The sequence below is a fragment of the Ostrinia furnacalis genome, unplaced genomic scaffold (genome assembly GCF_004193835.3).
Source record: "Ostrinia furnacalis isolate ACB-3 unplaced genomic scaffold, ASM419383v2 OfSCF3854, whole genome shotgun sequence".
Taxonomy (NCBI): domain Eukaryota; kingdom Metazoa; phylum Arthropoda; class Insecta; order Lepidoptera; family Crambidae; genus Ostrinia; species Ostrinia furnacalis.
In genome coordinates, this window is record NW_021134093.1 from 36,222 (window position 1) to 49,171 (window position 12,950).

Consider the following 12,950-nt stretch of genomic DNA (forward strand, 5'->3'; position numbering starts at 1 on the left):
ACCTAGTTAATTTAGAGCCCAGATTGCGTAATTTATGGCACGCCAAGAAATAAAGGCAACAATAATGATAAAATTAAATCAATTTAAATCTGATTTCATATACTCATTCAGTACGATGTGTAGAGATAAATCAAAAAGATAATTTTAGATTTTAAAGTCATGAATATGTATGTAGAGTTAATACTATACATTTTTAAAATTATATTCCCAACAGCCGATGGGGCAGCAAGGTTCTGGAGGTGAAAGCACGCACCGGAAAGCGCAGCGTGGGATGTTCACCCGCATGATGGACATACACCCTCATAAAGGGAGCAGCAAGGTGCTGAATGCAGGCCGCTACCAACAGGTCAGTCTGCAAATCATTGGGGAGGCCTATGTTCAGCAGTGGACGTCCTGTGGCTGAAATGATGATGATGATGATGAAATTCCCAATATTCAAAACAGCCACAAGTTAAATTGTTGTAACTAATAACTTTTTGAAAAAAATAAAACCGACTTCAAATGCGTGAACACAAAAAAAAACTAAAAATTAAAAAAAAGTTCTACCCTTGGGGGTGAAATATTTTCTTCAAATTCGCATGAAACCACCCTTTTGATAATACCTATTCAACAAAAAAATAATCGTTCAAATTGGTTCATAATCGGCGGAGATATTGCGTATAAAAAAGTTCATCCCCAATTTTCCACCCTTGGGGGTTGTTTTTTCTATTATTACCTATACGCCGAAAAAAGATTTGTTCAAATCGGTTCATAATTGGCGGAGTTATCGCGTAACAAACATAGAAAAAAAAACACACGGGTCAAATTTAGAACCTCCTCCTTTTTTGAAGTCGGTTGACAAACAAAATAGTCCACATTGAAATAAGAACTTGAATAATTAGGCCGCAACGTTATCTTCTGACCATCGCATTCAATCACCACTTGTTGAGCTAACCAAGAGCAGACAACAATCGATTTGAATATCTCAATACCCGATGACTCGATTATAAATGCGAATCGATGCAGCCGATTACGGGTAGACTGATGCTATCTTGATTTAAGGCGCCAACGGCACTACAATGAAGTGGGGTTCCTTAGGTATATATCTTATATTTATAGAATACTAGCGGCCGCCCGCGACTTCGTACGCGTGGATCCCGTTTTACCCCCTTTTCCCGAATTTTCTTTGCTATAAACCTCACGGAGCCCGAGACCTTTCCAACGAATGCAAAACCGTGGAAATCGGTTCGTGCGTTCTGGAGTTATAGCGTCAGGGAGGAAAACTCGACTTATTTTTATATAGTAGATTTATAAGGATTTAAATTCGATGTGATAACAGGGAAGACTAAAAGAAATAAATGTACTTTATAAATGAATTAATTTCAATAAAACGTTAAATATTTAGTAAGTACCTGAATGAAAAAGAACTTGCTTCTTTTTTGAAGTCGGTTTAAACAGATCATTATCACGGTAATCATTATGGCGTTGACAACTTTGGATGTTGAAACTAATTTTAACTTAACTCTACATTTTGGAGTTTTCAGTTTTATCTATTTTTTTTATAACGGTTTAGACACGGCAATACTAAGTTTAGGTCTGCTGTGACAACATACCACACAGTCATGTAAGATCAATCCAATAGACAATAGTTATAATCGAATTTAAGGAGATAGAGATAGAGACAAATTAATAACATACAGTGCAGTTTCATAGCGCATAATTGTCATTTCCTATGCGCGCACGCACGTTACGCGTTAGGAAGCTGAAACGGAAGGCCGCCACGCGCCGATGGCATAGCCACGTTATAAAACTATGGCTGTTTGATGGAACATGTGAAAGGGCCGACATTTCCCATGACGGTTGGGTAGTTGACACTGTTTGACAATATTGACCAATAATTACAAAACTCAGAAAAAACTTTTTATTCTAGCCCCGAAAGAAGTTAGTCAATTTACAAAAATAAAGTTAGGTTTTCACTCTCGCATTGAATTAAAAGAAAGTCAATTGAGTTTGAGTACTATTATAGTCATAGCATAGCTTTGCTATACAAAAAGAAGAGTCACATTTTGTCAACTAATAAAAAGTGTCACGAATTAACTGGTTGGTCTCCACCATCTAAGAAAGATTGACTGATGATGTTTATTAAATTAGAAAATTAATTTAATTTACGGTACTGTATTAAACTAATGACTTTGTTGTTTACATGTCACAGAATACCAACAACTAAAATTATATTTCTGAGTCATTAACTGCAGCAAATGTGAATTCCTCAAACTGTCCCATACCCGCAGTTGTGTCACTGATGTCACTGCGCAAGAAACTGTCAAATGTCAAATAAAACGCGCCCATGTCAAGGCCCTGTGTGATAATGACAACCGAGTCATTAGTCGGATAAGGGCTATTTAATATCGGATATTAATTTGCTTGATGTCAACAAATTGCAACAGTTTCAGAGAAAACAGATTGTACATTTGGTAGGAATCGTATCCGACCGAAATAGAGTTTCTTTTTTTCCAAACCAATAGCCGTATTTTTTAAGTCAACTTAAAATAAAAATTGATATAAGCTTGTGTATAATCGTAATAAAGTATTGTTGTATAATATTTGACATAACAATTAATTCCGAAGCTCTACTTGCTAAATATTTAATTCCGAACTGTGGTGCACATCATACATTTACTTTTTCATCTTAAAATTCAAAAGAAGGATTTCTGACATGGCTTAACTATTTAAGCTGTGACATTAGTTTTGATTGATGTATAATTAACCCTGCAAATACCGCACTGTTCTACCGTTGCAAGGTCAATCTTATTTGTTGTCAGACTTAAGTTTAATTTCGTTTTTCATTGTTAAATAACTGATGTTCATTGGAACTTGTGTTATTCAATTAACGGCTATACAAAAGACACTGACAGAAGGTTTCTTTTGACCCATGGGTTTAGGTATTTGATTGGTAATTAAGTAAACATCATTAGTTTTGCTGGTTCGATTTTGTACTGATGGTTTTATTAATTAATTTATGCGGATTCACTCAATGATGTCGGTACTGGTCACATACCTAATTAGGTCAATGTGGGAGGAAATAGTATGGATAAGGTTATTAATAAAGGAGTTATAAGCGTTCCTATATCTACACTCTATACTAATATTATAAATGCGAAAATAACTCTGTCTGCCTGTCTGTTGGTCTGTCTTGCTTTCACGCCTAAACCACCGAACCGATTTTGATGAAATTTGGCATAGAGATAGTTTGAGTCCCGGGAAAGGACATAGGATAGATTTTATATCGGTTTTTTAAACAGGGACGCGTGCAATTAAGTTTTTCTGAGACAGAAAAATTCTACGCGGGCGAAGCCGCGGGCAGAAAGCTAGTCCACAAATAAAGAAACATGACTTGAATGAGTAGTAAATATACATCTACTAGACTAGCATTTACCTGTTTACTTTGATTCATCGTTTCATATTTGGAGCAGTTAACTGGTTGGCATTATAAAGTGTCGCATGCTTGTCTCGGCAGGAAATATGAGAGTGAATCGGGCTATATTTTAAATGATATAATTTTATTTATTCATGTAATATAGAATGTATATTATGTGTGTTATAGAATGCTGTTTGTTTTCCTGACAATAAAATAAAATATTCTAAAGTTAATTTCCTTTAAGTCTTTCGAGGTACGAGTGGCTAGATTTTTTTGGATAAACTGACTCTACCATTGATAAAAATCAGAAAACCAAAATACATTGTGATAATTTCCACGTATTTTCTCTTTGCCAAGTTAGGTATTGAATTAACATAGCCTTAAGTTACTTGCAGTAATTACATTGTTCGATTTATTTTACTATTTATACAACAAATCACCGCTCTCTTGAGACGTAAGAGATGATTGTCTGGAAATGAGGTTAGTTTTACCTCGTGCTACCCTATAACTTGGTCGATTAAGTTGACACAAGTAATTTTTCTGACATTTCAATGACGACCAGGATGTGCTCTCGCGCACATCTATTAGTTTACGCTATTTTAATAATAAATAATGTTCTCATGGCATTCCGCTGGGGCCAAGTTGACATCGCCATATATGTGCCTCAGGTGGGTGTCAATTGACAACTGACCGCGCATGTGGGAAAATCGGTCAAGATGATGGTATATGTATTGCGTTTTTATAGACACTTCTTGCTCAGTGACGGTACTTTGAAATTATTTGAGGAGGATTAAAATACGTAGGATTATATTCATGACCATTTTAGCCACCTCTGTGGTCTAGTGGTAAGACCACCTGCTTCAAACCCAGGTTCGATTACCATTCACACGATTTCAGGAGTATTCATTGTAAGAATCACTTGGAAGTCCTATACAGGGTGGAAACGATAAGTGATCTAACTCGATTATTTCTAAACTATGCAAGATATCAATAAACTAGTTACTGATCCTGAAAGTGCTTCATGAGCTCTATCAAACGGTATTAATAATAGGTTACAGAATAAACTGGATCTATCCGAAAATGTAATGTTTCCAGCTTCCATACATTTGGTAAAGTCACGTTATTTTAAAAATTACACATGATATCGTAAAACTGATTACTGATTCTAAAAGTGCTTCACAAGCTCTATCCAATGGTATCAATAATAGGTTACAGAATAAACTGGATCTATCTGAAAATTCAATGTTTCCTTCTTCCATACATTTTGTACTACTACATTCATGACACTCATCTCTTGACAATATTATAGCAAGTAAAGCCTAAAACCATTGTTTTCCATGAATAATTTAAAATTAGAATACAATTTACGAGTTTATTTTCAGTTTATTATTAAATAAAAAAAATTACACTTCTAATATTGTGTGTCTGGCATACATTTACTATGGAAGCTGGAAACATTGAATTTTCAGATAGATCCAGTTTATTCTGTAACCTATTATTGGTACCGTTTAAAAGAACTCTTGAAGCACTTTCAGGATCAGTAACCAGGTTTTCAATATCTTGTATAGTTTAGAAATTATCGAGTGAGATCACTTAACGTTTCCACCCTGTATAGGATGAGGAACTAGGAAGTCAACAAAAGCAGTGATATTGTGATACGTTTTGTTGTTTTCAAAACATTGTTTTTGTTTTATTTATTCCATTATAACACTACCGATGGCAATGGATAACGAGCAGCCATCATACACAAAAAAGGTTTACAAATAATATTTGGCCTATCTTTATGTTTATCTGGGTGTGTTATATTTTAAAACGTATATTACAGTTCCGTATACATTTAACATATATTGACTTTGTAAATCATATGACGATTTGACTGGAATCATCAATCAGGTAGTTATTGAAAACAAACTTATTAGAATATAATTATAATTATGTAAACCTGAAATCTGGCAGCAGCGCTCTCTGAAAAACATTAATCTTTTAAACTGCGATCTCCAACCCGCCTGCCAAGCGTGGGGATTATAGCAAAACCCTCCACTATATTGGAGGAGGCTCATAGTCCAGCAGTGGACTTTAAAGGGCTGTTGATGATGATGATGATGAAACCTGAAATCTAACTTTTTAAAGGATCATCTAAATATTTAGATGATCCTTTAAAAAGTTTGCGTACGAACTCCAAGAAACTTTATCGATTTTAAAACAATAGTGCAGGATGATGAGCACATAGGAGATTGCATCATATTCGTTGAATAGTATAGGAAAACAAAATCTGAATTATTTTCAGTCATGAAATAAAGTTATCAAAATCAAATTATCAAAGCGTACCTACTATCAAAATTATTTTTAAACAAAACTATGAAGGTTGGTCAGTTCCCATACATCAGTACAAAAAAATCCGTCTAGATCTGTTCTAAATGCCACCCAACAAATCAAGTTATGTACCACAGTGTAGTATAAACCGATGCTACAGAAGCATAAAGCTCATCTTACTGGCTCTATCTCCACTGTGGCCCAAGGACGCAGGACCAGATCCAGTGCACATCTCCACAAGCGCCGCCAAATACCAACCAGTGCCGCGCCGCCCGCCGAACGAAACGCACGCGCGTTACAAACGAGCGCATGCGCGCGAACGAAAACCAAAATTCGAACTTGGAATGCTTTTTGACAACTAACCGCAAAATAGTGCTGTTTGTTCTTTATCGAAAACCGATTCAGTGAACGTTTTTGCTTGTTGCCAATTGCTAGGAAAAGGTGAATCGAGTAAGTGAACGCAAGTTTATCGATGCAAATCTAGTTAGCTAGCTAATAATATTATGATTTTNAATAATGCGCTGATATTATGATTTTAAATAGATGCTACATATTATGTCAAACGAAGTCAAAGCTGTATTGTTGTAAGAAATTAAAATAACCGGAATGATTCCACCCATTAATTAACTTTTAACATTATGGATTACCTACATAATTTATGGCACACAAAATTAATTTAGCATGCTATTTTCAGTCGCCTGTCTTATTAGGTTAAATAATAAAAATAATGGAGACAGAATGTAATTTTTTTTTAAACCAACGGTGCCTTTGCTGTTGAAAAAGGCATTTCAATATTCATTACATTCTACACAAATTTTCCATCTGAAAAATATTTATTGTTCTTTAGTAACCCTGTCAAAAAGTCTAACAGAAAATGTTTACGCTGCGTTATCGCCTGACCCTTTACCTTTGCTATCGGCGCGATATACTGAACGAATTCGAACCAAAGATCAATGTCCCGATGGCCCCTCACTATGAACATGAAATTCTTAACAACACTATCTTTTATAAGTCAAAATAAGATATTGATAAGTAGAATACCCAAACAATAACTGTTGGGAGACTACTATGACCTTTTAGTAAGTAAACAATCACTAAATGGTAGGCAATTATGTTCAAAATACGTACTCGTTTATTAAAAACACAATTACATACACTTACACTGAATATAAGAATCAATACTAAATATTAGTAAATATTTAAACTCAAGTTAATTTTTACTGTTGGAATAATATTAAGGTGTCTAATGCGTTGAAGTCTTTTCCTCCCAAATCTATTGAAATCGATATTAAATTCAAATTTCACTTATAAATCGAATATTAAATCAACATAAAATTTATTTCATGTAAATATAATATTTCTTTACACATAAAAAGCTTGTAGTATGACATAAAGAAAATAAATAAAATAAAATACCTATTTATGAACTGTATTTAAAATAAATACATATTCAAATACGTTACCTTCATTACAGAGTAAAAATACTCATTACTTAACAAAACTTTAGACTGGGAATATTATTGATATTGTAGTCACATAGTTACAACTTTCTTTCTAAAAAAAAAAACAAATTACATAAACATTCTTCAAAAGTAATTTTAAATTGACAAAATAAACCACCTATTTTCCCACACAGCTAGAATGCAACTCCGATGCAAGTTCTCAATGATATGTTTTTGTATCATTGTGCAGCTGATTAATTTCTTTAGCTAATTAGCGTCTATCCACGCGCCGATCACCGACTAATTACGAGGCGTATTGTTTACTTAAGGCTTCCTCAGGAAATAATCCGACAGATAAGTTTTTGTCTTTATTATTATAGGTTTTATCCTGACACGCACACGTTTAATCACCGAGTGTCAGAAATAAAAATATCATAAAGCTTTTGTGCGATAGGAACAATAAAACAATTAAAATGATTAAGATGTAAATTGTTTTGTTAAAAGCCTATGTAGGCTTTAACGTAAACACGCACGTGTATCATAAGACAATTGATTTTTATATTGTGGCAACTAAAGACAGTAATTATTTAAAAAACAGAGCTGTGCTCCAAACAAGTTATTTATTACTTAATTACTACAAAATAGAGTCGATTGCAGTTGTTTTCTAACAGATAAATAATTAATATCCCGCCGTTGTCAACACCTTGACATGATGACTGATGGCAAGCATCAGTTACTTGATAACCATAATAACGTAACAAATAGCCTCTGCCCACGGCACTCGTGTTGACTAAAGTTGTAAAGTTGTCGCTGTTGCGATATTGTTCAGAAACTGTGTCAGTTCCGATATTTTTACATCTGTCTTTTAGTGAAAATATTTAGGGAATACTTTTTATTTGAAAGTTAGAAAACCACAATTATAAAAGTTGAAACATTTGTTGTAGTAAATTGGAACTGTTCCAATTTCAGTCCAATCAGATAATAACTTATCATTATACAGTGTGAGTCACGTTAAAGTGTACATATGAAAATATGTGAAACTAGACCTATTTTTATCGACAAAAAAGAGGTGTAAAAATTTTTGAGATTTATTTTTTATTTTTTATAGAATTTTATTTCTTCCAATTACTTCTCGTAAAGAAAACGTAATAACTTTTAAACTAAGAGGTATATCCTGATAAAATAAAAACAGTAATAATGCTAAATAACAGGCGATACTAAAAAAAATACATAAAATACCCAGAAAATGCCAACAAATAATAAAAAATGATACTTTTTGAAAAAAATCTGCTTAAAAATTCGTATTTTTTTGGTTATTTGATAAATTTCTCAAAAAAATGCCCCTATAATAGGTGATTTTTATAACTTTGTATTATTTTCTATCGTATTATCTTTGTAAAACCAAAAATCGCATGTCTCTATCCCTATCACAACATTTGCTATGATCGTTTGAACTAAGCCTCTCCGGGCGCGCTATTCAACGCTTCGTTAACAACGAAACTGAAAATGGCTCTAGATTTGTAATTTTGATAAAGACAAGTTAGATTTCAAATAAAAACCAAAGATTTCGAAGTAAAATAAGCATTTTAGTTAAAATTAAAATTGTCTCTACCTGTAGCGGAGAATAATGTTGTGGTAGGCCTTTGTTCAAACGATCATAGCAAATGTTGTGATAGGGATAGAGACATGTGATTTTTGGTTTTACGAAGGTAATACGATAGAAAATAATACAAAGTAATAATAACCACAGGTTATAGCGGCATTTTTTGGAGAAATTTATCAAATAACAAAAAAAACACGAATTTAAAAGCAGTTTTTTTTCAAAAAGTATCATTTTTTATTATTTGTTGGCCTTTTTTGTGTATTTTATGTATATTTTTAGTATCGCCTGTTATTTAGTATTATTACTGTTTTTATTTTATCAGGATATACCGCTTGGTTTAAAAGTTATTACGTTTTCTTTACAATAAGTAATTAGAAGAAAAAAAATTCTATAAAAAATTAAAAAAAAAATCTCAAAAAAATTTTGACCTCTTTTTTGTCGATAAAAATAGGTCTAGTTTCATCTATTTTCATATGTACACTTTAACGTGACTCACACTGTATATCTTTGTATGTCATTTCCCTCCCTCCTGCAGGAGGAAAAAGATCTGAATAATTCATTCGCAGGACCAAAAAAAGTTTCTGTTTAACTTTCCCCTGGGTATTTCTTAGCTTTCACTAGGTGTATTTCAGTAATAAAACTGTAGATCCTGGCTATGGTGGGAATGAGGAGTGGGAACAGAATAGTCCTTTCATAGATTAAAAACCAAATACCTAGTCCCATTCATAGATTAATTATAGACTAGGCTGCAACGACCTTGCTCTTTTGGCACATTAAAAATAAATATTCATGAGCAACTTATCCTCTTTTTGCTCTACTAACAAAAAATACTCGAATGTGTGTCACTAGGCTCCAATATGTTTTGCAGTTTTGTCTTTTTACCAATTTTTGTGTCATTGACTGCGCGTTAAAGTCGTTCTTTTTCCGCAGGCACGCGCGATGCGCACGAGTCGGTGACCGCACAGTGAGTGACAAAACGAACAGAACATGAACATGTCTCGAGTGCAGTTTTTGTGGTTGTGTGCGGCAGTGGCCTGCCTGCATCTGGCAGTGGCTATTACGCAGGTTAGTATGATTTTTCTAGTAATTTACGAGTAGTTATGATGGTCTTTTTGGGGTCTTTAATATGAATAAGATAGGTGCTCACTGCGGGCAAAGGTGAAACAATTAGGTTAAAAATAGATAAAGCAAAATATTGATAGAACGACAACTTTTTGTAGGTATTCTAGACACGCAATATAAAATTCTCGTTGTTTGTTGATAATTATGTATCTCTTACATAAATTGCATATTGAAATGCATTTATTTAGGTAGGTAACAAGCAAAATAAATAGGTATTTTACTTTTTATAACAACCACGTCTTTCAAACAAACGATTTTTAATTTTTCTTGCTTAGTTTTCGACACCGGCCCAATATTCTACGGCGTCCGATCGGTCACAGCCTTAATGCAAGGTTGACATTGTGTTTTGGTCAGGTGCAACAATAAACTGTGAATTTATGCGATTAATTTGATTAACAAAATATCAAGTTTCCAATTTGAGCTAAAATTTTTACTTGGTTTGCCAGAGTTTTGTTCAAGAAATAATACTAACGCGCAAAAACATTTAGTTCTATTTTTACATTTAGGTACAATATTAGCAATTTTTTGCCTCTTTTAAAATTGGAATATATAATAAATAATTGTGTCTCAGATCAAAAACAGACACTGAAACGTCAGTGGAAAAGACACTGCTACATTATATGAAGTTGTTTTCTATACCGATTCCAACATCGTAAAAAACATAGGCCTTTAAAATATGTAAAGTGTATTTTACATAACACATTACTCAATGTATTTCAGTACACATGAGTAGTCCAAAACAATGCATTAGCGCGTGTACCTACTTATATTTACAGGCTGAAATTATGCGCGGAAGTCGTTTCACAAATTGGGTAGTTCTGTTGCGAAGTTGAAAACTTTACTCTTTTTAGTTTTGACATAATCGGACTTCTATCTCCAAGTTGGACGTACTCGAAAGGTTGTATAGTACAAATATTTTCAGAAAAACCTACTTTTACAGGTATTGGTACCCATCCAGTTACTTTTTAAGTGACTTTTACTTTTTAATAAGAGGTATGTACGAAACACGGTATAGGTAGTTGATTGACCAAAAACTGCTAAGGTCTTTTTTTTTACAATTAGTTTAAAAATATCATTCGTTGTGTGAGTAAACTTAATTGCTAATAAATTGTCGAGAATCATGTCAAATGTTTTTTTCCTCTTAAGTCCGATAACCTCATTTGTGAGTAAAAAATGGCAACAACTTACACTTTGCTCGTTTTTCCGATAAATCGTGCATTCAACACACTTTTATTTTGTTTCGTTAAACTTGTATATTTACAGTTTTTATAGGCAAGATACTAAAAAATAGAGCAACAAGTTCTATGCACGTGAATCTTTTTGCAAAAAACGTCAAATGTTGAATGCAAGGCAAAAAAGTCTTGAAACATGGTGTTTGAACTATTGGGAAACCAAAAAATACTTTAATTAATACTATAATGTAATTTTTTTTACATGATCAAAATAATTTGCATATAAACGTCATAACAATTAAATTATTAGGTTTTGTTTCCAGAATTATCGGCGCAATTAAAGTAATTGATCAATCGGCTGACCTATGGCATTCTAGGGATCGGACGAGTATCGGTGGCATTGTGCCGAATTGATAACAGACCGACCTTGTGCTTGTAGATCCGATGCAGTCTACAAATCTGTGAAAAAGATAGCATGTCTGTGTGTTTAATTTGTTTAAGGACGTTATTTCTGAAAGTTCTAATCTTGTGTCTATATAGCGCACATCCAATAGAAAACCGTCACTATACAAATTATATCAAAAGTTAGAGATAGCCACATTTTCCACCGCGTGAATTCTCGCAAGACCATCAGCTTCTTTCAAAGGTGCCAGAGTGTCCGCATGCACCTTAATTCTTGATGAGGACACTTACCTACACGGCTTGCACGTAAGCGACTTCGCAAAGAGAACCACGAATTTATCATCTGTTTCAGTCTTCTACCACCTCTACTGAGGGGCAAATGGTTGTGACTTGTGATCATCATACTAATATTTTTACCGAACGTGATTGGTGCAGATGGTAGTCAGTCACAGACGAAAGCATGTTGACCTGAACCCTGTGACATCTTACGTAGTTGTATAGGTGAAATTTTGCAACTAAATTGTATAGTCAGATGTGCTATCGATTGTACATTTGCCAATGCAATTCTGACATTCTGAATGGATCGTTGACTCGTTGTGTCATTTTGAATACTCTACCAAAATAAGATTACCTATTCAAACAACCGCAGCCGGGTTTATAACCTAGCGAATTCCATTCACGATTATTCCATTAACTTTTACAACGGGTGACATTTTGCATAGATTTATTCCAAATTGATTAGGCAATTGATTGAATAGTTTGTTGTGATGATGTTGTGAGTAGGGTAAGTCCAGGATAGATGCCCCACTTTTTGAAACAGCTCTGTAACTCAGTCAGTAAGTTTTTATCAACAATTTGACCTTAGTATCTGTTAACTTTGGTCTTTCGTCTATGATATTACTATAATTATTTTAGTTTAAATTATACCGATTCTGAGTAAATACCATTTTAATTGACCTCTAAAAAGTGGGATAGACGCCTAATGTGGGGGATAGAAGACTCACTGTATGATTGCTTCAAAGGATAGATGCCTGATGCAGGGATAGATGACTCGTTAATACAGTTTTTAAATTCTAAGGATCAAATGCATTTTGAAATCAAATAAGCCAAGTATTATTATTTAAGATTGTTTGTTATTAAATGAATTAAAAATGAAATTTAATATTTTTTATTAAAAATAATACTACTCCTTCTAGCGCAGTCGGTTAAAAAGGTAATTCGATCAGAAGGGCACTCTATTTATTACTTTCCTAAGGTTAGCCGTACTACATTCTTTTTTTCTTCTTACTTGCTACCTGTGACAAAAAGAGCAGGTTAGGATAGATGCCCTTAGGTGCATGGAACATGGCCCTAAGGGCATCTATACCCAAAAAAAATTAGGCAACTATCCTTTTAGCATAGGATAGGTGCCGTTTTTTATAAAAAATATAATAACACTAAAAGACGAATTAAACATATCTATCCCGTATAATTTATAAGATAGTCTATCAAATTATATA

General features: G+C 33.5%; 1 protein-coding gene across 2 annotated transcripts in view; it reads left to right on the forward strand.

The window, feature by feature from the left end:
* Positions 1 to 207: 207 nt before the first annotated feature.
* js (jiangshi) overlaps positions 208 to 12,950 on the forward strand; it is a 72,231-nt gene continuing 59,488 nt past the window's right edge. Inside the window, exons 1-2 of one of the 2 annotated variants that reach the window (XM_028312264.1) lie at positions 208 to 346; positions 9,686 to 9,820. In XM_028312264.1, coding sequence (XP_028168065.1) covers positions 9,743 to 9,820 — 78 coding nt within the window. In that variant the 5' untranslated portion in view covers positions 208 to 346; positions 9,686 to 9,742. Of the gene's footprint in view, positions 347 to 5,982; positions 6,161 to 9,685; positions 9,821 to 12,950 lie in introns of those variants that run through there. The other variant, XM_028312262.1, reaches the window with a different exon arrangement.